Source organism: Acartia tonsa, chromosome 5 (genome assembly GCF_053477335.1).
Source record: "Acartia tonsa isolate MP-2025a chromosome 5, ASM5347733v1, whole genome shotgun sequence".
Classification (NCBI taxonomy): domain Eukaryota; kingdom Metazoa; phylum Arthropoda; class Copepoda; order Calanoida; family Acartiidae; genus Acartia; species Acartia tonsa.
This window is the reverse complement of record NC_137264.1, coordinates 36,111,930-36,138,753: the sequence shown is the minus strand read 5'-3', so window position 1 is coordinate 36,138,753 and position 26,824 is coordinate 36,111,930. Positions and strand designations below refer to the sequence as shown.

At 30.0% G+C, this 26,824-nt stretch overlaps 2 protein-coding genes across 2 annotated transcripts in view; one reads left to right on the top strand and one right to left on the bottom strand.

Moving 5' to 3' along the window:
- The window catches only part of LOC145319366 (putative aminopeptidase PLBD2), a 29,649-nt gene extending 6,123 nt beyond the window's left edge, over window positions 1-23,526 (bottom strand). The window contains exons 1-12 of the mRNA XM_080161469.1: window positions 23,339-23,526; window positions 5,007-5,086; window positions 4,442-4,501; window positions 4,046-4,083; window positions 3,768-3,873; window positions 3,363-3,442; window positions 2,977-3,016; window positions 2,652-2,788; window positions 2,131-2,226; window positions 1,572-1,663; window positions 1,211-1,252; window positions 199-272 (exon numbers count right to left, since the gene is read on the bottom strand). Of these exons, the coding sequence (XP_080017595.1) occupies window positions 199-272; window positions 1,211-1,252; window positions 1,572-1,663; window positions 2,131-2,226; window positions 2,652-2,788; window positions 2,977-3,016; window positions 3,363-3,442; window positions 3,768-3,873; window positions 4,046-4,083; window positions 4,442-4,501; window positions 5,007-5,086; window positions 23,339-23,507 (1,014 nt within the window). The 5' untranslated portion in view covers window positions 23,508-23,526. The remainder of the gene's footprint in view (window positions 1-198; window positions 273-1,210; window positions 1,253-1,571; window positions 1,664-2,130; window positions 2,227-2,651; window positions 2,789-2,976; window positions 3,017-3,362; window positions 3,443-3,767; window positions 3,874-4,045; window positions 4,084-4,441; window positions 4,502-5,006; window positions 5,087-23,338) is intronic.
- LOC145319367 (uncharacterized) lies at window positions 9,537-23,001 on the top strand. Its single transcript, XM_080161470.1, has 17 exons — window positions 9,537-9,621; window positions 10,636-10,676; window positions 12,138-12,193; window positions 13,110-13,216; window positions 13,864-13,949; window positions 14,371-14,436; window positions 16,257-16,395; window positions 16,835-16,952; window positions 18,547-18,606; window positions 19,201-19,232; window positions 19,498-19,530; window positions 20,127-20,197; window positions 20,522-20,576; window positions 20,977-21,038; window positions 21,753-21,845; window positions 22,229-22,324; window positions 22,588-23,001. The coding sequence occupies exons 1-17, from the start codon at window positions 9,541-9,543 to the stop codon at window positions 22,619-22,621; spliced, it is 1,230 nt and encodes a 409-aa protein (XP_080017596.1). The 5' UTR covers window positions 9,537-9,540; the 3' UTR covers window positions 22,622-23,001.
- Window positions 23,527-26,824: the final 3,298 nt, after the last annotated feature.

Here is a 26,824-nt window from a genome sequence, read left to right as displayed (position 1 = left end):
AAATGTCTTTTTACAGACTAAGTAAATTTATAAAAAAAAGCTTTCTATAAAAATGGTAGCCGGGGGATTCGTAAATCCTCCAACACGATTCGAATTTACCGCTACTAAGAAAGAGTTAAATTTATAATTGTTATTGAAGTAAATTGCCATCATTTTATTGCTGTCAATTTTTTTTATCAATAAAAAAAAATATTTTACCTGCTTTTTATGATCACAGCTTTTGTAAATATTTTTGTCATAAATGTTAAGAGTGGTTTCTGTAGATACGAGACCTAAATATCATTACTAAAATTACTTTGAAAATAATATATCCTTAAAAAAACCAAAGAGAATAACAAGAAACGGATTGATAGGGGGCTTTTTTAGTAGATTAAAATCATCAAACATAGCCTTAATTCTCACTTTAACAAAGTAAAGTTACTCTTTATAATAAAGACTTACTGGTCATAGATCTTTGTGAAAAAGAAACATAAAAAACTCCATACATATATGTAGCTATTTAGTCTACACTAGCGGCTACGCCCCTAGATGCCTCTAGTGGCGCTTTAAATGTTTGATTTTTTTATTTCAAATATGTATTTTTTCTATGTTGCTTTCACGTCTCTACGTAATTTTTTTTCGATTTTTTTTGTGATTTCCTCTGGGAGGATGGTGGATGCTGTGAGTATTGGTGCAAAAAATATGACGTAACAAAAAAAAATAAGCCAATGAGAGTCCACTATAAATTTTACCATTGGTCAATAACGGCCTCTCATTGGCTAATTTTTTTGTTACGTCATATTTTTGCACCTATACTCACAGGATCAGGATGGTGGTACCCTCCCCCAAAATAGTTATAAAACTTCCCGGGACCTATGAGAAGCTAACCCGTTAAAGAGAACCCGATTGGTTCAGCGGTTAGCGAAATCCTTCGGTACAAACATACACGCAGACAAAAAGACATCCTGTTACTTTAGTATAAGGATAGATACAGAGTGGAGTAAATAAATGATAGCCACCCACACCCACCCTCAAAATTCAATTTTGACGTTTGATTCATTTTTATGTGCATAGCCTACCCTGGTTTACACGGGAAATTCTGATAAATATTTATCGCATCGTATTTTAAACAGCGTTATAAATACGTTACATGAAATATCATTATGGCTTAGAACCGGTTCTAATTCAGCGGATTTTAATCGGTTTCGAAGCATAGCAGGAAAATATTTACCTGAAGAAATAACCACAAAATCGTCCAATGAAAAGATGGTACCTAAAATATTACAAAAGTATAGTCGAAATTTGCTGGGATATTCATGCGGTCCAACTTTGGTGTATCTCTAAATCAAATCTTGCTAATAAAAGTGCATGATTTTACGATTAAATTCTCCTAACCTCGAGTAAAAACTCGTAAATACACTCCCCCCCCCCCCACCTCCGCCTTCCTACTTCTTGAAACCATCACTCTATATTTTTATTTTCCAATGCGCGGAAAACTGTCGGAAAAAATCACATTTTGTAGGGGCATTCTATTTTTTAAAGTCAATTAGGTCTTTTTCGATGTAAACAGAAAACAAAATATAATATTTTACCGGCATAACTTGACATGCTCATAGTGTGTCCAGGTATAATATCTTGGCTGGTGGCTGACCGCTTGTATGGTAAATTGTACTTTTTCAGGAACCTAAAATAAAAAAAAAGAAGGATTATTGCTAGTGATTACCTTCTTAGCATCGAGGATTTTTGTATTCGAAGGGAAAAAGAGTGGCTTGAACAATAGCCTAAATAAATCGTAAGACTTAAAACCAATAATAATAAAATAGACAATAACAGGACATAGTTAAGCTAACCTAAAACAGTTACTCTAATCGGTTGAGTAGCTAGTTATTCAAATCTTAAGCTTTAAAATAAACTTTACTTCTTCTATTATTTCAAAATTTTAGTACTGAGGTTGAAAAATCCAGTATCAGAACTATCCCAATTTTGTACAATTCACATAATTCCAATACATTTAGATCAGTGTGTTTTTTATAACTTACTCTGTCTGTCTGTATTTGGGTAAGGCTGGTAAATATTGTATTTTTTACTTTGTAATATATCGCTACCTAGCGTCAAAATTTTTAACTACAATTCAAGCACTTTTTTACCAACCTGTATCCCATAGCCTGATATTCATGCCAAGCATTGTGTCCAACATATAAATCTTTGGCTTCTGGAACATACTTGATCATTACGGAACATGTTGGCCTATACATTAAGTAAAATAAAATTAGTACTCTTAAACCATACTTTACAATATAGCGATGTTATGTTCATTCTGTATGTTTATACTTTCGTTAGATTCTTCATTTATTCTACCCTATTCATTTTCATATATTTACATTCACAGTTTTTGTTAATATCGTTAATTAACTTTTTTAATTCACAATCTAATTATTCCCACCCTCTTTATGGACATACTAGTCAATTCACCTTTAGTCTCTAAGATAGGCGAAATATGTCAGGAAAATAGCCTAAAACCACTTCAAGATATTTATACTGCTTCCCTAAAAACTACAACCCAATCGGACCACCAATTATCAAGATCTTTAGCTTAAGACAAAAACCTTTCCACTTTATATTATAGGACTACTTTAATAATAGGATTGTTGAAGTCTTTGTTTCAAAATTACCTTTTAGTTGTTATTTCGTCAGACACAGTTCCATTTTTCTCCATTTTAAATATTTCCATATAATCCCATAGATCAGCCATATAGTTGATCATATGAAATCCGTATTCAACATCAAAATCTTCTGGTATATCCAAACTCTTTAATTTAATAATAGTTTAATCAAAAATTGTAATTCTAGATTTTTAAAAGGTTTGGATACAGTTTGTTTAAATGAGAACATAAAAATAAATTTATCTGAAATTATAATTTGAAAACACTTAAAAGTGGTTATATTGCAAAATTTAGAAAGGGTAAAAATGACTTTAATTTGAACTCTATATCTTACCAAGTCTGTATTTCTTTGTATCCATCCATTCTTCAAACCACTAGACAGTAAATGAAAAGTCTATTTTAGATGTTTTAAGTTCTTTAAAATCACAATGACGACGAGCACAAGAAAAAAAGCTGTGCTTCTTATTTTTAAATAATTTAAAAGGGAAAGGGACTAGTGTAGTTTGTTTGCTTATTACATTAGGTCAGTTTAGGTTAAGTTATATTGGGTTCAGGATAGTTTGGTTAGGACCCCCCGCAGATGAATAACTACCCGCCATTATTTTTATTTTTTTCAAAAATAGGAGGGGCCGGGGGGAGGGTCAGTGTTCGCTAGTTACTTTAATGACCAAAGTATGTTTTGATGTTCAGACCCTAATTGAAGAAAAGCGCAAAACTTACTCAATCTGTTTGTAGAACATGTTGGTAATATGCCAATACTCGTCAGAAGGATCAGCTTGTTCTACCATTGAACTAATAAACTGAAAAACGTAAAATATTTGGGTAATCACAGTGGTTTTAGTACCAGCATTTGGGGACTACGCCTTTGCTTATTATTTAACTTTGATTTAATTATTTAAACTTAGGTTTGTTGTTACCTTAACAAGTTGTGCTTGATAAAATTTAGAATTCTATTAGAGTAATATCTAAGATTCATATATTTGCCCCCTCCCCCTTCCTTCTTCGCCTAATAGCTTAAAACCTGCATTTCTTCAATGATATACCAGTTGTTTGTTTTCGAGATTTTATTGAGGATAGCATACGGATATCCTGCTATTTTTTTATTTGTAATATAAGTTGCTGAACCTGATTATTTTCTTTGACTTTGATTCTGAACCAATCACAGAATCCCTCGACATCTTTACAGAGCTCAGTTGAGAAAAATTCTTTGTAATACTCATACACAATATTTCTAAAAATGGATTAAATAAAAAAACGATATTTTGAATGAGAACAATCAAAAATAACAAAATCATAGTCAAAATCATAATCAAAAAAGTAATTAGTGATATTCATTTTTAAAATAGCACTGTACATTCAGTGGAGGTGAAATTGTAATGAAACCATATTATTTTTTTGTTTACCTTGTTAAGTAACCCTCAGCAAATCCAGCGGCCTCAGCCTAAAATTATCAGAATTCATCGAAAACTGAAAGCTTATTTTTGAGCTTTAGTAACTATAAAAGAAGCGCTTAAAAGTGCCTATAATAAAGGGGATGATTTTAAAAACTCCTGGCATGAGTATCCGGAAGTCATATTTATAAAATACATTACTCTAATATGACGTCATTAGGGAAACTTTGGCTAATTTTATTAAATTTATCTCTCTTTATAGGTACTATAAAGAGCTTCACTGTAAAGTTCAGTGAACTGGAATTTGGTCTCGGATACAAAAAATCCTGAAAACCCCATCTCTAGTATGACGAAGTTATCAAAGTTAAGCCTTCAAATAGAGGGAGTATCTTTTGTTGCAAAAGCTACCTGAACATCATCTGGGAAAGATGTGTGTGTTGATATCTCCAAATGCATCCATCCATCCTCCTAAATTATATGTTAATCATCAAAAAGATTGGCTTTTCATCAAATTTTAATAAACCTTTAGGAAGGAATGGTACATTGGACTTTTAATCTTATTGGTGTTTGAAGTTAAATAAACATGTTCTCTTATTTGTTGTATTAAAAAATTGGGGGACTTTTTAAAAACTATAATTGTGTGCATAAACTAACAGTGTTAAAACTTTTCCATCAATAATGAAAAATTACAGAAAAAAAATTATGTTCGTCATAATAGGGGGGGGGGAGCGTGGGAGGGGAGGAATTTAATTTATTTAACGCTAATTGTCTTATATGCCCTATTTTGTTTATCTTAAAAAAGACAAGGGTTGTGTAATCATAGGTTTATAAATAAAAATAATAAAGCTGAAATAAATGCCTAAATTGATGATATGAACCATCACCGATATTAGAAATTGGTATATAAAATTATATTTTTAAAATTAAAATATTTGTTCTATAATCTTTTTAGGTAGAATTAATTTTACTTGACCTGTTGTTTATTATTAAGCTGACCCCAAGCCACCACACTGGAGAAGTAAACACGGTGTGGTACAATACTCAACTCTCCATCTAAAAAATATATGACATTATGTATTATCAACATGAACAAAAATGACAACTATCTAAGGAGCGCAGCAATAGCAGGCTAACTTTTGATAAAATAAATAAAAACAAAGTAAATATAGATTAGTTTTTTTGCAGAATTGTCAAAAGATTTAAAGACCTATTAAATTTTTGTTCTTAAAATCAAATAGGTAAAAGTAAATCAATCCTATTATATAAAGTAGTAAGTTTTTTTGTCAGATTTCGATTCCTACTGAACCGATTACGTTTTCCATTTAGGGGAAGCTTCATATAAGTATTAAGCTATAAAAATTTGAAAGAATTTTAATGAATATAATAGATTTGAAATCTGCATAAAATTTTAAGGATTTTTTATAAAATTCGTTTTTTATTATATAATTCATTATTTAAAAGCGCAAATCCAATTTAAGATAATAAATTTTGACCATTAGGATAGGTGGATTGGAAACTACCTGCGCTCTAATTGGTTAAATGATGTACGTCACTGAAGCTTCTCCAATCAGGGCGCAGATAGTTTTCAATCCACCAATCACAGATGTCAAAATTATTTAACTTAATTTGTATTTGCGCTTATAGATAAAGAATTATACAAAAAAACGAATTTTATAAAAATTCCTTAAAATTTTATGCAGATTTCAAACCTATTATATTCATTAAAATTCTTTCCAATTTTTATAGCTTAATAAGTATACTAAAAAAGACGTACAGGACATTGCTGGTAGAGTTAATAATTCCAAGTTTATACTTTATAGTTACAAGAATCTAAAAATTTATGTGGCGACTCTTTTATAGAAAAACTAATTCCTAAAATGCTAAATCTGAGAGATGGAGGAGACATTGGGCTGTTTATTACACTAGTCTCCAAGTTTTATAATAACGTTTTCTCATTTTTTTTGGCTCAACAACCTTGGGGACTTTTATTGAATTTTGAATGGTTATTACAATCAGTTGAGTTTCCAAACGTTTCAACCAATAATTGTAATCTTCCGAAGGGTTAATTTTTGTGTATTATCATTGGGGTTGTATATTAATCTATCGGCCATTGTCTTATCCCTTTATATCTCTGGCGGAGTCATATCTACTTATAAAACAGGATGTTTTTTGGTGAACCCATATATTTCTTATCAATATAATCATTAGAATTTCGCTTAATGAAGCTTTTTAATTTCAATAATATCTATAATTCAAAAGAATCAACTTGTGAAGCACTTTTAATGCTTTGGTTTTATAATTGACAAAATTTAATTAAATTTGATATAATTATCAAAGGGATGACTTACAAATTTTGATTTGAAAATACCTACAACACTAAATAACTTAATAAGCCGCCAATTAATTTCGTATTTGGACTTATATCAATATATTTCATGAACGGCTGCCGAGCCCTGAGGAAAACTGAATTCATATTTAATGCTGGACTTGCTTGAAACTTTTCTTATTAAATTTAAAGTTTTCAATTTGCTGAAACAAAATTTAAAAATATGCTAATTGTTACCAAACAAGCTAAATTTTGTTTTCCAAGATGCTTTTTTATTTGTGTATGACCAGCTTTATAATTGTCTTTTTTAGCCACTTCTTTACTCTTAATATTTTGTTAAATAATTTCTTTAAAAGTGCTTAATGCATAAAAAAAAGATAAACGGAAAAAAATTATGGTGGTAATTATTCTTATTTTGAACTCTGCAGTATAATTCTACAGGTGTCAATGTATATTTTTGATATACCTTTTAAACTTTGTCTTATGATAGGTATCAGAAATCAGCCGGGATTTTAGAACAATCTCAAGTTGCTGGACATTGCCTTTGTACTACTTGTAATACCAAGAAAAAAATAACATTAAAGTAATTACTTAAATGAGCCAAAAAAACATTGGTTAATTTTTAGTTATTAATTTTAAATTATACAGGGTATTTTTTTTAATGGAACAAAAGTATTGCTTAATATAACCCACTTGCCATTGACAGAAATTAATAATATATATCTCAATTTCTTCATTGGGTTGGGTAGTTTTGTATAAGGAAAAAAATACTTGTCGATTTTCAACAAATTATGCCTTAAAAACCGGTTTTTCAAAAGTACCTATTTTTAGAAGATTTTTGGATCATGACCAATTTAAAGAGTATGCAAAAATGCGTACATTTAAAAAAATCAAATTGTGCGGCTTGTGTTAACAGTAGAAAAATGTTACACATACCGTTAGAATTGTCATAAACTCTAGTTTTTGGAAATATATGTATCATATTCATGCTATTTGTAGTATAGAAGCTACGTTGGAAAATGTGAGCAAGGTTAAAAAGTTTTAAGTAAGTTGGGACATTTTACCACGTAGCTCCTAAACTATACGTAGCACATGAATAGTTCTTAAACATCCAAAAACTAGAGTTTATGACAATTCCAATGATATGCATAACATTTTTCTACTGTTAACACAAGCCAAGCCAATTGAATTTTAAAAATGTACGCCTTTTTGCACATTCTTTAAATTGGTCATGATCCAAAAATCTTCCAAAAATATGTACTTTGGAAAAACCGGTTTTTAAGGCATAATTTGTTGAAAATAGACAAGTATTTTTTTCTTATACAAAACTCCCCAACCCAATGAAGAAATTAAGATATAGATTATTAATTTCTGTCAATGGCAAGTGGGTTATATTAAGCAATACTTTTTTCCATTAAAAAAAACACCCTGTATTACGATTTTTTTATTGGTTACTTACAGTAGATAATGAAAGAATAAAGTCAGTTTTACTATAGGCTGAAGAGAACCTAGTAATAGTGTCGGACTGATTATGACGTAAAGAAAAATTATCCAATGAGAGGCCATTATTGACCAATGGTAAAATTTATAGTGGCCTCTCGTTGGCTAATTATTTTTTTTACGTCATTATCAGTCCGACACTTTTACTAGGTTCGCTGAAGAGGGTGCCATATTCACTATTCATATGATTCAAATAGATAATTATGAAGAATAAGACTTTGAATTTATCATACGGTCAAATATTAGTTGTTATAGAGTATACGGGTTATTGACAGTCATAGTAGCAAAAAAGTTATTAAAAACTCATAACCACTTCTTTGCGAAAAGTAGATTCCGTATAGAAATATTTTTGGTGTTTCATTACTTCCGATCAATGTACCATTAGAGCAATCATTTATTTCTACAGCACAAACTACCCAATTTGTTTATGCTTTAATTTCATCCAATTTACTATAAATAACTAATTTATTTTCTATTTTGTATACTTGCGATTATGAAACAGATTAAAGATGTGGTCATATGTGGATGTGATTAGACAACAAATATTTTTCCAAGTTAGATTTGTCTAATCAATATTTACTTCTTCTACTATAGACAGGCTATAGTCTGTAGGAAGGGGAGGTACATTTGGACAACAAGTAAAATTTCGTATTTTTAAAATTCTTGACAGTTAGGGACTTAACCAGATCCATAGTTGTCAGAAAGTTTGTATGTTTAAAATTGTATAGGGTTTATGTTTGCTGAGTTTAATAGTTTTAATTCTAGGATGGTCTGCCATCAAACAAACCATAGCCCTTAAGCACTTGAATAAGCCTAGGTATTGATTAACCTTTCATAATATAACATAAATATTCTAAAATTTAATTACTAATTAACCTTCACCCCTGATCAGCCATTTTGTTAAATAGGTTCAATTAAAAGTTTCTTAGATTCGGAAAAAAGTGCTGAATAAAATTTTTTTCATTTAAAAGATAAAAAATATTAAACAAGTTTTTTTTGTTTAATTTCAATATGTAAAATTAAATTCACTGTCCAAAATATCCAGCAATTTTTGTTATATTTAACAACATAAATAAAAGAAAAGGGGAAACCCCAGTTATTAAATGACAGAGCAGCATAAAGTGACAAATATAATAAAAAATACTGTGTTACTGTTATACTTTTGCTTGTTTATCCATTTTAAATAACTCAAATATTTATGACATTGAATATGGTTTCACTGAACATTACATATAGTGGCTATTTAAACCTGTTAAAATATATATCTATTAAAAAGAACAAAAATGGTTTATTTGTGTATTTTGTAAAACAAATAGTATCCGAAACCTGCGATCGTGGCTCAACACGTAGCGCATCCACTCGTCGCCAGGAAGGACGTTAAAAATGGTTCCTACTGCTGCTATGTCTGGTGTGCGACATAAATAGTAAGAGTAATGCCTTGCCCCATAAACAGACGCAACTCACTACCATGTACAACTAGGACTTCTTAGACAAAGGTCGTGCAATCAAAGGGTTGGTTGTCTGATGGATGTTACTTAACCTAATATCCTTGGGTGTAAGAGTATCGCATCCCATTAGAGATGCTCTGGATTCTCTAGATAATCACTTAAATTGAAGGAGAATCCCACCCTAACGAGGTAATGGTAATCTGAAACTTGCAAATTATTGTTTAGACATCAAGATGAGCTTGAACACTGCCGATTTTTCCAGTTTTTTAGAAGAAGATTCTCTCATACCTCATGACATTACTTTTACAATACAGGTGAACAGTAACTTAAACAAGCATGACTAAATTCATTGAAAATATAGTCTTTCGATTTTAAATTTCTTTAAATGTGATGAAAACCAACAATAAAATAATCTTCTTTTATTATTTATTCTTAAGGTGATTTAAACTATACAAGTTATAGAGTTAGGGAGTTGAAATCCATTTTTGTAAAAGCAGAAATATAATCTATGATTACGGTTTTGACCCTCTAAAAAACGTAATCTACCATTCCACTTTCCTCTCTCTTGGTGATATCATCAACGCCGATACGATTTTTGAAATGTACCATTCCACTTTCAATAGAGGCAAAAATGGAATGGTACATTTATGTTTACATTTCAGCGTATTCATAAACATTAATTTCCTTATTTAAATCGACATGATAGTAATGGTATATTCTAGTTATTATTTTTTATTTTACATAAAAATGTTTTATTTATAAATAGTATTTTATACATTCCTACGATGATTTCAATTATGTTGATGTTAAAAGTGTAAACCACCATTCCAGTTTCACCTCTCTTGAAAGTGGAATGGTACATTTCAAAAATCGTATTGGCATTGATTATATCATCACCAAGAGAGGCAAAATTGGAATTATAGATTATCATCACCAAGAGAGGGGGAAGTGGAATTGTAGATTTATAGAGGGTCAAAAACATAATCATAGATTATATCTATGCTTCTATAAAAGTGGATTCAACTCCCTAACTGTTATATGACTTACATAAGATTAAATACTACGTAGCGATAGCTATAATTAAATATAGTTTTGATTTTAACATAGCATTTGATATATTTTTGTACCCTCTAATGAATGTAATTTTAAGAATGCAGAAAGTTGGTTTCAAATTAAAATTTGACAAGGTTGACTTGACATACCTTCCCTCCCCCGTCCCCCAAGAAATAAATAACCCTTGACAAAACCCTGTGCACGCAAATAAATGTATTATTTTTTAATATTTATATAACATAAAATTATAACTAAAAATATTTGATTAATTTTAGGAAGAAGAAAATGGCGTAGAAACAATTTTTAAAGCCCACAGGTAAACTTAGCAATATTTATTTAATTAAAAAAGAGTAAGGGGGGGGGGAGGGTAGTCGACCATCCTTCATCTTTAATTTTGGTTTTAGAAATATAAAAGACTAATTTTTGGGGGAGGTCATCTTTTCAAGGGATTATTTCCCTTCGGAGGTTGGTGGTACCCTCCCCAATAATAGATATGAGGAGACACACATACCTCCAATTACTTTTATATAAGGATTGTTCATAGGGTTTATGTGTTCGTTCCGTAAGATCTCAGAAACCACTAGTTTTTTAGGGACGCTTAGTGAATTGGATTTCATTAAGATAAATATTTTCTACAGTATGACCCTCGAAAAAGTATCTTTTAGGGTTTAGAGCCCTTATTTCTCAATGTATCATCAAAAATAGCATATATCCGTGTTCTCTGTAAATCTCCACACAAGCATATACAAAAAATTTAATTTTACATCCATTAACACCGGAGATTTTTAGAGCTAAAGTTTTGAAAAAGTGACTGAGCAAAAAGTAACTTTTAACATGAAATGACTTTTTCAGCAAAATTAAGATAGAAATCCTATTGTTTTTATTACTAGCAGAAACTTTATACAAAAATGAAATAAAAAATTTAGATTTTAAGTTAAAAGCATTTTTTTACACATATTTTTTTAGTCTTTTTAGTTTAATGATATTTTGAAAAACTTACTTATCAGGCAAAATTGTTTTAGTAAAAAAAACCATATAAATCTTTATGAATATAGCAGGACAATTGTTTTTGTTTTATTATCCTAACTTAAATAACAAAAAAGTTATGAAGAAAATAAAATTACAACATAATGCTTTTTTAGTCTAAAAAGGTTAATTAACCCCCTATTAATTGATTGAGATGTCAGAAAAAGGGGCGGAGCAACTGTCATAATTAATCCTTTTCATAAATAAGGGTAATTAAATAGCCTGAAATTTGCAAATAATCAATTCATTCAGTAGTATTTTTTGCCATTAAAAATTCATATTTTTTGGTGGAATAAAAAAGAAATAATTAGTTAACTTGTTTTTCTTTGTATGTCATTCTTCAGTTATCAAAAAAAAACATAATATAACCATCCAAAAATTATGAGAAACAAAAAAAATCTTTTTCTCAGTCACTTTTTCAAAACTTTAACTCTAAAAATCTCCGGTGTTAATGGAGGTAAAATAAATTTTTTTATATATGCTTGTGTGGAAATGTACAGAGAACACGGATATATGCTATTTTTGATGATACATTGAGAAATAGGGACTGTAAACCCTAAAAGATACTTTTTCGAGGGTCATACTGTATTTTATCACGAATATTATTATATGAAAATTAGAATTAGAGAATTAGAATAAAAAACTAAATTTTCAACCAATACAAATTGTTCAATACTTTTAAAAGTTGAACACCACTGTGATATAACAAACATAGTTACGAAAAATATAAATAATCTTTTTTTTATTTCAGACAATTTTTAGCTGTGGTTAGTCCTGTATTTCAGAAAACTTTCTATGGTTCTTTCGGTATTAATCTATTTTATAAAAAATAGTATTTTAATTAAACATAATAAATAAGCATAATTTAAGTTGCGAATATATTAAAAGTACAATGGTAATGAAAATTATGGTTATCCTTGTTATCATAAAGCCTTTATAGAGAAAACGATCTTTGATAGAAGCCGGGAAACTCTTTTTCTCATAGCAGAAAAAGTAAATCAAAGAGTAGATTCTCATTGTTTATGGGAATAAACAAATAAAACGTAAGACACTCATCTTTATTATCAGTCGGCAAAGTAGCTAGAAGCAGCTTATAGTGCCTAATTAAAAATGGCGTTATACAATACAAATGACTAATAATAGGTCAGTGTACAATGCCTTGTAATTAACCAATGGTATAATGTATACTGGCCTATCATTAATAATTTCTATGATGCCATTTTTTATTAGACACTATAAGCTGCTTCAAGTAATTGTAACAATTTAACGTAATTATAGAGTAGCTCCTCTGCTACAAAAAAATGTGTTTTCTTAGCGCACTAAACTAATGATACTATGAATAATCCTATGAAAAAACTTCAACGTCCAAACCTTCTTTTGATATGGAATAATTGAATATAAAAAGCATTTCTTCAATAAATAATTGAATAATAAAACACTTTAAGGGAATAGAGTTTGAATCAAGTCCGTAATACGAAGGATTGTATTTTCATAATACTTCTTAATAAGATTATATGATTTTAACTGGTCTACAAAATAAATGATTAGTAATGCACAAGGAGCGCGCAGCTGAAAAAAAATAGTTTTAGATTAATTGGAGGGTTTGTTTAATTACTGTGCAATTGTGCAGCCAGCCGTTTGGCTGTTATTCTCCTTTTTTTGTAAATAGAGAAATACAGATTCCTTCCTATATCAGTCTTGATCCAACTAAATTTTTGTACAGGTAACCCTGTTGATCCCATGCCCATCAAAGATTCAACATCAAATGCGTTCTCCATGTTATTGAAATATATTTACAAAGGCGTGGATTCTTTAGAAATATTTAATCAGGTACATCTTTATTTATAACTAGCGGCTGCGCTCCTAAGATCTAGGAGCTATGTATTCGAAGGAGTAAGAACAGTAAGAAAAAAGCCTAAAACTAAACTCAAATATAAGAATTAAATAGCCTAAAACTATCTTGTAACCTATTTATAAGAAGGTTCCATAAAATTGAGATCTAAATCGATTCAGTGGTTATCGAAATGTTAAGCTACAGACAAATAATCCATACTACTTTAAATAATAGGATTTTTATAGCAAAGATGCTGTATACGTATGTATGTCCGTTAGTCCCAGCGTCCTTCTAGTTGTTTGAGTCAATTGTGCTCGTTCTTGCAAAGTGACGGTAACTGCTTTATCAACAAAGTACAGCGCTCTATATGTATTTTCTCATACTTAAGGTTTTCTCTTACGCATACACACACACACACCCGTACTGACCAGTAAAAACACATATGCTAACAGTGGCTGTGCCAATACCAAAATTTTATCATTTTAAAGTAATATTAACTGAAAATAACATAGAATAACCAAAGTTTTAAAGTTTGTTTAATAGTTTACTATTATGTACAAAAATATATTTTCATCCTTGTTAATGCTAGCTAAACAAGAAAGTATCATCCAAATCAAAAAATTAAATAGAATAATTTTTGCAGACCCGAATGTGTGATTCCTCTACTGTTGAAGTGCTGATTCAGTTATTAAAATTAGCGGACAGATTTCTAATAGATCCTTTACTCAGGTATCAATGGACGGAGGAAAAATTATTGTCAATTTAGCTTGATAACATGGACCTCATTTATTATCTAGTTCGTTCAACAATTAGGAGGGGAGAGGATGGGGAAAAGGGGTGGATTGGGGGAATTACTATATTAGCCAGCATCAAGTTTTACTTTATTAAAGTGAATGGTATTTTTGTGTAATATCCAGGTAATAATAAATCCAGGTATGATAACTGCGCTTATAACTTTATCCTAAAGTAGTCCTTTAGTAGTTTTAGGATGGTTTGTTTTTTATTAAAGTCTTGGGATATTTTAAGGATATTTTTCAATAGTGACAATTAATATTTTAAACATTTATTATTCTGCTTTAGCAGCTTTCCATTTTTTTCAATTTTGATTGCTAGGAATTAGATAACTAAAGTTTTAACTATTTTTGTTTAGTTTATGTGAGACTGCTTTGATAAAGGGTGTTCATATTACTTCAGACAACCTGTATGATATTTCTAGGTAACTATATATAACAAGGGGATAAGGCTTTTGGATAAACACTACCCATCCCCTTATTTTTTTCAATCTATTTCAAAAATAGTGAGGGGGTTATCTGTTCTCATCTGGTACTTCGTGAAAAATGACCGCTATTTTTTTATATATTAAGAGGACCAGTTGTTTTTTATTAAAAGTTAGGTGAAACTAACGATAGTGCATGATATAAGTCCAAATGCGTTTTTTTACACGGCCTTTTATACATAATCTCTAAGTACCTAAAAATTGTTACTTAAATATACATACACCTTATCCATATTAATTAACAAAATTATGTTGTCGCATTTATACATGGATATAATATAAATGAATATAAAACTGAAGTTATTTTGATATATTCTTTGCTTTACAGTTTTTAATTAAAAGATATTACATTCCTAATATAATTCTAATTAGAAAATTTGAAAGGGTTCACTGGCCGCTGCATGGATTTAAAATTAGTCGCTTATAGCAGCTACGACAGCCTTTTAATATCTAGAAATTTGTGACTAAATCTTAACTCTCTGTCAAGCTATTGTGTTGTTGTCACTACAAGCTTTATTTCCTTTCGGAGCTCCATACCTTGTTTAACCTAACCTTTTTCTTGGCTATTTAAGGAAAGATAGCATTCATGAGAAAAGGGAGATGGGGGGGGGGGGGATGACATAACCTAGTAAAAATGTTCATTAAACTGACAAAAAAATGACCAAATACCTATCCAGCGGTTGTAGCGGCTTGGTCTGCAGCTGCATAGCTACAAAATTTAATGAGATGTGTAAAAGATATAGTTACACAACTGTGAACCAAATTTCAACTATATTTGATTCTAATATATTAATGTAATCAAGTTAATTAATATTATTACTAGAAATTATAAAAATCCGTGTACAAATCTAATTAATTGGAGAGAGAAAACTTAATTGAATAACTCAATATTTACTTTAAATGTACTAAGACATTCTCTTATGTTAACATATTTAAATTTTTAATTTTAATTCTTCGCAGTTTATTGTATGACATTATTGAATGAAGGATTTTGAAGACGAAGAAATTCCCTTTAAAAAATCAGCATGTTACGACATAAAAACGAGGGATTATCCATCTCTTGTTTAGGGATTTTATTTCCCACTCCTCCTCTCCTCATCCCTCATTTTTATGACGTCATTTAGGGACTTTCTTCGTCTTCAAGGTTTTTGTCCAAAGCAAAACAACTTTGAATATAAGTAATCAATAAAACATAAGGACAGTTTAATTAACTAGAACAACAGCTAAAGTCAGATGAGTAAATGATAAAAAAGAGCAAGAAAATGTAAAAAAGTAAAAGTATTGTAAATAGATAAGTTCAGCAATAAGATAAGTTTGAAAGATATTTAAGTTTGAGTCCTTGTGCGTAAGTAAAGTAATAGTAAGGAGTAGAGATTTATGTACTCTGTAAACAAACGCGTGTGAAATGAATAGACAGAGAACCCCTACTTGAAGATTATCAGTGTTACTCAAATACAAATACACTTTAACTGTATTCAATTCAATCAGTTGTGAGTGCCACATAAACCCCGAAAAAAACAATGACGGGAATAAGCCCACCCCCCCCCTCCCCCTCCAAAAATAATAAATAAATAAAAAATTTGGGGTTGGGTTATTACCACACCCCATGTCAATTTTTAACTTTGTGTAAAAATTTTAGAGACGCGTCGCGTCTTTTTACCCTGCACCCAATATTTGACCTATAGGGTAAGATTTTTTACCCTCCCCTCACCCCAAATAAGGCTTGGACGTCCTGGATTAACAAATTTCTCTTTTTTCAGGTATTGCAAAGAATATTCTTGTTTTGAACGAGTAACCCAATCTTTGTTAACAAAATGTGCAAAATTTCTCAAAACAGAAGTTTCCAGAAATTTTGGCATACTCGCAAAGTTCAAGAAAGATGATTTCGATCTTTTTCAGGTATACAAAATATCTTTACTATAAACATGAAGGGGGAGGGGGGAGACTTTTAGGGTTTATTTGATTCAAAGTTTTGATTAAACAGGGTTCAACAAACTAAATTTTTCTGTAATTACTCAACAGAATTCAAAAAGTACCTAAGGTGTTAAATCAGAGATATTACTATTTTTGTTGATAACGGCAATTTTCTTCTTTTTTTTGTTGCATTTTAGTACCCTAAAACCAACTTAATTTTAAAAAAAACTTAAATCACTTCAAAAATACGAGGTTAGGACACCTTCTTTTACAGAATAATATATATTTGTATTTCTATAGATCCCTATAAAATTATGAAACTAGTGTTTGTCAATTTCATGTTCTTTTATTTAAAATAACAATTGTTTGAAGTAACATATCTAATCAAATCTGATGGTTCTTTTAGCATTTAATTTTAATTTAGTCCTTAGTAGAGCTAGGAGATGATGGTACGAATGGTACCTCTACTAATAGTCCAGATGAACCGGGTGGAATAGATGAAGGGGAACAGACCTCGAGAAATAATGAAGAAAATATAAGAGGTAAAAGAAAACTCTTTCCGTTAATTTAGACATGTTAGAATCGCCTATACACTGTTAAAAATATTTTTTTTTTTGAGCATCAGATAATACTATTCTAATAATATATATTCTTCACATTAATGTATAGTATCAATCCGTACATTATAGGAAAAAAACCTCATTACGATACAAGGAAGTTTTCAATACTGTATTGGGTATTAGATATTGTACTGTGGAGTAACTTGTAGTACTAAATAATGTATTTGTCTGTAGAGTATTATCCAATACGCTCTTGGGAATAAAATTCAATACGGTAGAAGTAAGTTTTTAATACTCTCCTTTGCAATTTTTGATACCCTCTATCATAATTTTTGATACGCTGTAGAGTATGAAACTGTTTTACTTTGGATGAAAAATCAGTTTATAATATATGATTATTATATGTACATATACATTTTGTTATATCAACAAACATACCAAGCAGAGCCATAAAACATTAATTTAAATGTAAATTTAGTAAAAAAAATGACTTTAAAGATGTTTAGGGCTAAACATGATCCTTAAAAATAAAACTATGGTCAGCCATAATTACAAAAATCAAAACTATAAATCTGAGCATAAACAGTAACTTTTCATCCATGTCTAAAACGACCAAGCCATTGCTGGAAATACTTCATGAGAGGTGTGCACGATTGGTGTCTGTTTCAATTATTCTTTACAGTACAGATTTGTACCCTAGAAGGTATGAATAGTTACTATTTTAATATACTATTCTCTTGCGTATTGTCCAATACTCTACAGCGTATCAAATATTACTATATTAAATAAACTTTACTCCAGCGTATTTTCCTGTACGATAGAGGGTCTAAAATATTACTATTTTAATACACTATTCTACAGCGTAATTTCCCGTACGATAGAGGGTATCAAATATTACTATTTTAATAAACTTTTCTACAGCATAATTTCCCGTACGATAGAGGGTATCAAACATTACTATTTTAATAAACTGTTCTACAGCGTAATTTCCCGTACGATAGAGGGTATCAAATATTACTATTTTAATAAACTATTCTACTAGCACATTTACGGGTCCAATACTCTCCAGAGTATCAATTGATACTAAATAAAAAAAATATTTTTAACAGTGTAGTTTTCAACCTCTGCACGATGATTCCTACAACAGTTAGGAACGATTTAGTAAGCCCAGGAAATCTAGAATCGTTACCTGAAAGTTTGTACATCCATTTGAAACATGCTGATTTTTATTTTGTTTGAAAACTATTTTTTGTCTAATATGATTATCCGATTAATCTGATTCCTAGGAGAATAAGGTACAATACTATAAGGCATCTCTGTATTCAAATCTTAAAAATGAAAGTATGTGCTTTTACTGACTCCTATATTTACGAAATATTTCAAAAAAATTTGAAGCGTTTTAATCAGACTTAACCAAGTTAATGGTCTGCTTATTAAGATCTGACACTCTACAAGGGTTATTGTTCAGCATTTCATCCTTCTGATTTCAGCGCTTTGCTTTTATTAATATTATTATCTTTGTTTTAATATAAATATTCAACAATAAATGTAAATAGTAAACACACTTTTTTTCTAGAAGAAATTGCCATACCGGAAGAAGATATGGATTGGGGTTGGGCTGGTATATTTCCTTTAGGTAATTTCAATTAAGGTGCTTTCCCTCAAAGTGATTAGCAAACACTTCCCCACCCCCTAAATTTTTGAATAAATTGAAAGTATGTAGGGGTGTCTGTATGCTACTCCTAAACTTGCATGGCCTATACCTGCAGTGCCTAAACCCTTTAATATAGTACAAAAAGAAAGGCAGGTTTTCTGTGCTCGACTAGACATTTGAGGGAAAAGGAAATACCTTCGACCTATAGGAGTCAGTTAAACAAGAATAAATCCTTTAATCTTATTATTTTTCCTAACCGTACTAGAAAAAGGATTAGTAACTTTTTTGGAGAAAAAAGTTAAAATAAGAGGGGGAATTTGTTTTTTTTTATGCCTTGCCTGTATGAGGAGAAGCCCTTTGTATTAGGTTACGTAACACCCAATAAACAACCAACTTTTTCATTGCACGACCTTTCTCTTGAAGTATCATCTGTGCATGGTAATGTTATTGGACCAAGATATCCCCCCTGACTTAACTTTTAATGTCGCACACCTAATCGACATATATGCAAAGGAACCAATTTTAACCTTTTTTATTTGTGACGCAGTGTTAAGCCAACATTATAATTTTTTTCAGAGGAGACAAATTTCGGCGAAGAAGTGATGCAGGTAAATAATATTCATAAGTAGCCATTAGCATTTAGAGGATCTGTATTTGAATGGGGGGGGGGGGGGCAAGGGTGGCAGAAACCATGTTGAATCATAATAATTTCAAGCTTCAAAATGACACTGTAAGGATTTCTCAACATAAACTATTAATTATTTAATCAATTTGTTGTTTTTTATGATTTTGTATTTTTTCATTCTTGTGAAATCATTGAATAAAAATATCAAAACTTGTATTAACCAAGTCCCAAATACTGTTTTATTTTAGGAATTATCTTTAGAATCAACAGCAAGACAAAAGGTTAACATACACAAATAATTTATATTCCAATATGGCTTTGTAACCGATAAATATCCGGTGTAAAAGAACCGGTTCTCAGCCACATTGAAAAATCATGTATTGTATTATATTATATCCAGTTTTCTACGAATATAAAAATGTACAATCATAAGATTAAAAGCAGTTTTGTTGGCCCCAAGATGCCGACAGAAAGCTGTTTACAATATTATGATAAATAACTATTACAACAAACAATTATAATTGCAAATATGGATTCACTTTGGTTCAATGTAAATGACAAGATAGATTCATAAGTAAATAAATATATTAAAGCTTATCTGAAGATCCCTGAAAGTTAGAACAAACAACTGGATAAATCTTATGTTGTACATTAGCACAAAAATGCTTTATAATAAAAAAAAGGCGAATTTTATTTTCTACCTGTCTGATTTACAAGCCATTCATTTTCCAGTATGGTTCTTAGCCATACTGAAAAATTATGAATAGCATCTTATTATAAACAGCTTTCCGCGGATATAGAAATGTACAATTATGAGACTAAAACCAGTTTTGTTAGCCCCAGGCTTTGCGATAAATAACTATTATAATATTTTAAGGCTGTGATAACATGTAGAACAAGACTATCACCAAATATTAAAGAACTAACGTGTTTCAGTGCCTATGACAGGTATGATAAGATAAGTTTATAGGTCATTTGCATTATTATCCAATATGGCTTTGAATCAATGTTCTCTGGATTAGAACTGGTTTTCAGCCGTACTGAAAAATCATGTATAACATCGAATTATAGACAATTTTCAACAAATGATAAATGAAAATTATAAAATTATTACCATCTCAGGGCTAACAAAACTGGTTTTAATCATTTTCATTTCCACTTAAAACTATGATGCGATAAATAACAATTTATTCCCTGGGAGCTGAGATAATACGAACAGAATGGGAGTGATTAAAATCTTGGAAGAGTTTAGGTTTAACTTTACTTTTTTAGATACAGTAATATTGCAAGATCTGGCGTCAACCTTACTGTTGGCGAAGTTTTTGAGGTATTTAATCATTAATTATACGATAATTAAACAAAAAACATTAAAATCTTTATGTAAATATAGAATTGCAAACGGTCAAACGGAAACAAATATCTATAGAAGATGTACTTATTAGACTAGATAATATTACTAAGAAGTTTTATTTTATCTCTCATAGCAGCCAAGAAAACTACATATTATTCCATAGTTAATAGCCCATGCTTACAGATAATTTTTAACAGGTCGAATGAATTTTCAACTTGATGCTAATAATGAAGTAAATCCTTACAAAAAACAATGAGCCAATTGTTTCCAATATCAGCCAAGTATATATCATTACATATTGCATTACATACAAACAGAAAGAAAAAGTTAGTTTTAGAGTAGCTTTTATACTTAAATTAGTTGTTTATGTGTTTAGAAATATATGCTGAGAAATTCAGAGCCTTTTCTCTTCTACTGTTCAGTACCTCCATTTTCCAGGTATTACAACAAAGAGCTCTTATTTCATTTTTCTAAACATAAAGTATTTGGATGTGTGTAGTTTAAAATCTATCCTAAAATAAAGTACTAAGGTAATTTTATCTGACGCTTAAGATCTTACAAATTGCTTGTCAGCATTGGATGTAGTTTTAGGAAGACGTTTATAAATTATTTGGATAGTTTTAAGCTATTTATTTTACCTCCCCTGCCCACCCCTAGAGGATAGGCTATAAAAGTAATAGTCTCTGTGTCTGTATCTTAAGATCTTGGTAACCGCTGAATCGATATTTTTAATTTGTTATCCTTTCCATTAAAGCTTCTTTCATGTCCAGTCCATACAGGGTTTATAACTATTTTGGGGAAGGGTTCCTTCACCCTACCTAGAGAAATCATCCTGAAGAAAATATCCCCCAAACAAAACATATAATTTCCTTTTTAAAGATCAAATTAAAAGTGGAGGGCCGACCTACCCCTCCACCCCTACCCCATCATTTTTTCAGTGCCTCTAGAAGCTTCGATGCGGGGGTAATGGGATGTTTGTATATCATAACACCACTTTAAGGTATTAGAACAGGATATATTAAATATTTGTTTTGTTGGAATTTTGAAATTAAAAAAATATGTTTCTCCAGAATTGATTTCTACCAAACAGATATATGAATCTTATTAACTAGATATTTCTAAAATTTACGTGATAAATATTATTTTTGTTAGACAACTGTTTGCTGGAACAGACCACAGTTCAGGATTTCTAAATATTGAGTGGGCAGATTTTGTACATATCATTCTTCTTAAAGGATCTCTAAGGTAAATTCATGAAATATAAGAAAACAAGGACAAGTATTTATATAACAAGCGCAGCAACATAGTTTCATTACTCTTTTGCTTTAGACACAGTGAAAAGCACAATGCATATGAGTCATCAACATAGAAAGATAATTTCAGTAAGCTTGATGCTTATTTATCAATACCCCTCTATCTTATAACTTCTACAACTGCTAATTTATAATTTACTTTTTTTCTACTATGCATTTTCAAGAACATGACACTCTTAAACATTATTGGATGAATCATTATTTTAGAGATAAGTGCATTCTTAGCAAACTTACTTCTCACGTACTTAAAGTATTGTAAAAGTAGAATTTTAGCTATATTTATTATCCAAGTATAATCTTTTATTTTTATTTTAGTTGTATAGTGTGTCAAAACATGGTTCGCATGGAGGTGGGGGATGTGCTTAGGTTTGATACCATCAATATGTCAGGAGTTTGGAATCCTTATGTTAGGTAAGCATTTCATTTTCCAGGAATATTAAAATAAAAATCTTAAAATTAACTCCAGGTTTTTTTTAGATCGGGTCTTTGGCCCCTCGGGGCTAACAAAACTAGTTTCAATCTTACAATTTTTTATATTAATATCCACGGAAAGCTGTATATGATACGATGTGATAAATAACTATTATTAACAACAAATCTTAGTGGTTTCTGCCGTTTGCTGTCATAAAGTACTGAATAACTAAATTTATATAATTATTTTTTTTTATTTTCAGACAAGCAGAACTGTTAATTGTTGCCCATGAATGAACATAAATTCTTTTAATATCTCTAGATTTTATGATTTCCTGTAAACAATATTTTATCATCATCAAAATGTACGATATTTCAGATATTTAAATGGTTTTTTTATTCAAATAAAACTTAATTCTTTCTAGTTTTTTTAATTTTGAATGAACTTACAATGATAAACTTTGTTTTGTGTCTAAAAATATCAGCTTTGTGACGTCTTAAAAATGATTGATAATCCAACTCTTTTTTATGGGTTTTCTTTCCCACGTCTCACGTCTGGCGTCACATGGCTGATTTTTGAGACAAATTGTCCAACTACTTTGTTTTCAAGAAATCGTTGAAATATGCAAAATTTGATGTTCAATGAAAATTACAAATAAAGATAGGTATAATTGTAATTAGTTTATTATTGTTTTTTTATGGGAAAGGAATTATATGAAAATCATTTAAAAAGTACGTCTTTTGTGTATTCTAGAACCGTCCATCATCCCTCATCTATATTTTCAATAATCTATATATGACCTAACTAAATTCGTTTCCTGGCATTATTGTGTATTCCACTTTCAATTAGTAAAAAACTGTAGGATATAACCTATGTCAAGACATGTTTTTTAATGGGCGTATTAACCAAAGAGTTGCTACGCTCATGAAAACAAGCTTGATATCTTTGAAGGTCAAAATATAAGGATATATGATGCTTTAGTTTTCTCATAACCTAATTTATCTGTTACATACCTCTAAAAACAACAGAAACTGTAGCGGATTCATCAACTCTCTTAGCATCTTCATTAACAATATTAGCACTAATAGTTTCACTAAAGTTTATATCAGCAGCAGTAGATAGTGCTGCCAAGCAAATATGAAAGTAAAGCTGCATAGCAACAAATTTGTAATTACCCACCATGGTCGAGTCAAAGCTGGGTGGATACTAAACTAAGTTTAGATTATATAAAAGTGTGCAGTAATGTTTCCTAATGTTTGTCTGTCTGTCTGGCAGTCACATTGGTATGTTAGTATGTCTGGTAAGAATGTTTTTGTGTCTGTGCATAGTTGGGTACAACGTAGTCCTTCAAATTTATCTAAATCGTGGAAAATGTTTTAAAAATAAAGATCAAAAGAATTTTTTATTCCCTTTTGTATAAAATCATTACATTGTTATTGCCAAAATACATAAAGATATTTTCTTAAATTTCTTGAAAAGTATATTTAGAAAATTTAAAAATCTTAGTTACCTTACTAACAATTGTTTACTGAATAGCCCATTTTATAAATTATTTTGAATCACCTTTGTTTGGTCAAAAGCTTATGGCTTAAAAACCGTAATGTGCGCGGATTCATTAATAAGTCATTGTTTACAATAAGATAGAGATCATTTTTAACTTTTGGGAAGGTAACGTCATTTTTTTAAAATCCAAATCAGAAAAGAAAATTAGTTCTTTTAGGGGTTAGTTGGCGAAATCTAGACTTACGTAATGTACATTTACAAACATCATGATTAATATTGCTAAACTTTGTTAAGTTTATAATTTACTATTGAACTCGTCTTATTATATGGATTGCAAGCAAGTTTTAAGATTTTGGAAAGCGCTAATTAGTAACTTGAGGATAAAAAGAAAAGCAAGAAAAAGTAAATTTTCTCATTAGTTTTATTTTAAATTCATACCAAAAAACATCTTTGAACTCTCGTTTACCCAACTAAAAGATTTAAGCTTCCGTAAGCTTTCAAATAAGTAAGAAAGACTATTTTTTCATCTCGAAAACATAAAATTTGTGAATTCACTTCAGCATATGATACATTGGCATGTTGTTTCATATATCACAATAAGAAAAAAAATTATTTAATTAGGGAGCGTTTACGACGAGTTAGGTTAATTTTTGATATTCTAATGTAATGTGGTTCTAATTATATCTAGTGTGCGAAAGTGAATGTACACCTACTAGTGGTTTATCAACCTGATTTTAAGCCTCAAGGCCTCTTGAATGTATGCGTGAATAAGATCTATTAGTTTTTTTTGTGTACCGCATGCAATATATATAATTTTTCTGTCTTAAACATTGTAAGATAATCAAAAAGTAAAAATTCAGCATGTATGAAATGGACGTACGGACTTTCTGCTAACGATTATAGAGCTGCTATGCTTCTTAAATTGTATCTAATTGTTTTAAGAACAATCATTCAAAGTTTGAATTAATAACATGTTTAAATTAACGAAAAGAACTAACCGTTCCAGACGAACGTACAGACCCTAATCATGGAAAAGCTTCGCTTTTAAAATAAGTTTATCAATATGACAAGAAAAGCTGAACAGACGGACATACAAAGTAGGTATAGCCTTTGCAATAAAAATTTGATTTGAACAACAATCACAGAAATAAAAGGTGAATGATTTATAAATGATACAATTTTCAACGTTTAATGCAATATCTAGATAACAAAGACAGTTTATACACTGAAAGGTTCAGAAAAAGATGTTTGAATAAACCGATAGTTAGGTAAATACCTAAGCCCTTAAACAGGCACAATTATTTTTATCTATTACCTATTACCTGTTACGGAAATCAAGAAAAGGATTTCGTTGCTATTTATCAGAGTGTCATAAACCGCCCTTACAAGGTTATTTGGTGCTTTATTTAGATGATTATTTTAGATCAGATTAAGTGGCGTTTTCCCTCAAAGTGCCTTGTTGAGCATAGAAACATTGAAAATTTGGTAATTTCTTTAGGTACAAGCGACACACAGTTAGGCCCGCTTTCAGGGTTAGGCTTAGAGACCTCCCCCCCTCCCCCCTCCTTATTTATTTTTAATTTATACTAAAACGTCAGATTAACAGTAAATTTTTAATTGCTAAAACAATTCAAAAATTTCAACTGTACGTATACAAATCTTGGTGAAAAATTTCTGCGGTGTCATTAGAGTGTGGGAAAAGTCAAATTCATTGTAAATTAATCAACAAAATAATTAATAAAAGGAGAGTCCTTGATTTATTTTTGTATTTAAAAAAAAAACAGGAAAAAGGGAATGTGATTCTGACAATCAATTCTAAGTGAAAATTTCCCATCAACCCCCTTCCCTTTCAGTTACACCAAAAACTTTACTCCAACAAAATATTAAATTTTCGGCAATTTCAAATGGAATTAGTTGGCTGAATAGCAGTCCTGAAAAAACAAGGACATTTTTGTTCTTAAAAAGCATGGAAGCTGAAAGACACCACCAATAATAAAAAGAATTAAACAATTCTGAAAATGTTTAGTAAATGTAAGGTTTTAACAACGAATATTTAAGTAAAAGTTGCATCATAAAAGTACAATACAACATTGTATAAATTTATAAAATTCCTTTAAATAGATATTTTTTACTGCTTATAATGTCCTGATAATTGTAATCAGAAATTCTGCGTTATTTGATTTGTTAATGAAATAAAAAAGAAATAATTTGAGTGTCCTTTTAATCCTTGTATCCAAGTAATAAGGAAAAATATGAATAAAAATTTATCATTCATTGACCCCTTCAAAACTAGATCTGCCCTAGAATCAGGGAATAAAGGGATAGGACAATATTTTTTGCAATACATTTGTGAAGAATTATTTTTTTGAGGGGGGGGGGGGTAACAGGGTACATTCATTATAGAGCCAATGTTTTCTCCATATATGCAAAAAATCACAAAGTTATTTTAAGAATGATTACTAAAAAAACAACTTATATAACCAAAAAAAAAATATTAACATTAATATTGAAAAAGTGTTTTATGAAATTTAGAATTGCATATCAGCCTTAAAAAAGCATTTTTATTAAATTCATGAAATTTTGTTTAATTTTCACTCCCACCTTATGACCTAATTTTTAAAATATGGTAGGGTGCAATTTTACGCATTTTTGTACATTTCCCCCCCTTTTTTGCAAACAATAGCAAAATAGAGGGCAGGTACTCAGGGATCTAGGTATATGTAAATAACTTTTTCCACCAGCAAAGCTCTTTAAAATGAGTTTTCGTCCGTTCAGGGCTGTTAAAAGACTAGCTTTTACTTCCTTGCATTCTGTTGGATTTTAGAAATTTTAGAAATTGTTTGAAATTAAACCTGACATATTGTCATATTTAGTGTTTATCTTAAAAAATTAATATTATAATATTAATATAACAACAATAACAATAATAAAAACAAGTTTACAAATCCTTTAAGCATGAAAATACAAAAAGAAGGTATTGCAAAACACAGCTTCTC

What these genes read in the sequence shown, in the direction of transcription:
- LOC145319367 (XM_080161470.1), top strand. Translation starts at nt 9,541, where the DNA reads ATGAGCTTGAACACTGCCGATTTTTCCAGTTTTTTAGAAGAAGATTCT. An exon ending in ACATTACTTTTACAATACAG is followed by an intron (nt 9,622 to 10,635) that starts GTGAACAGTAAC and finishes GATTAATTTTAG; the next exon opens with GAAGAAGAAAATGGCGTAGA. An exon ending in CTAATAGATCCTTTACTCAG is followed by an intron (nt 13,950 to 14,370) that starts GTATCAATGGAC and finishes ATTTTTGTTTAG; the next exon opens with TTTATGTGAGACTGCTTTGA.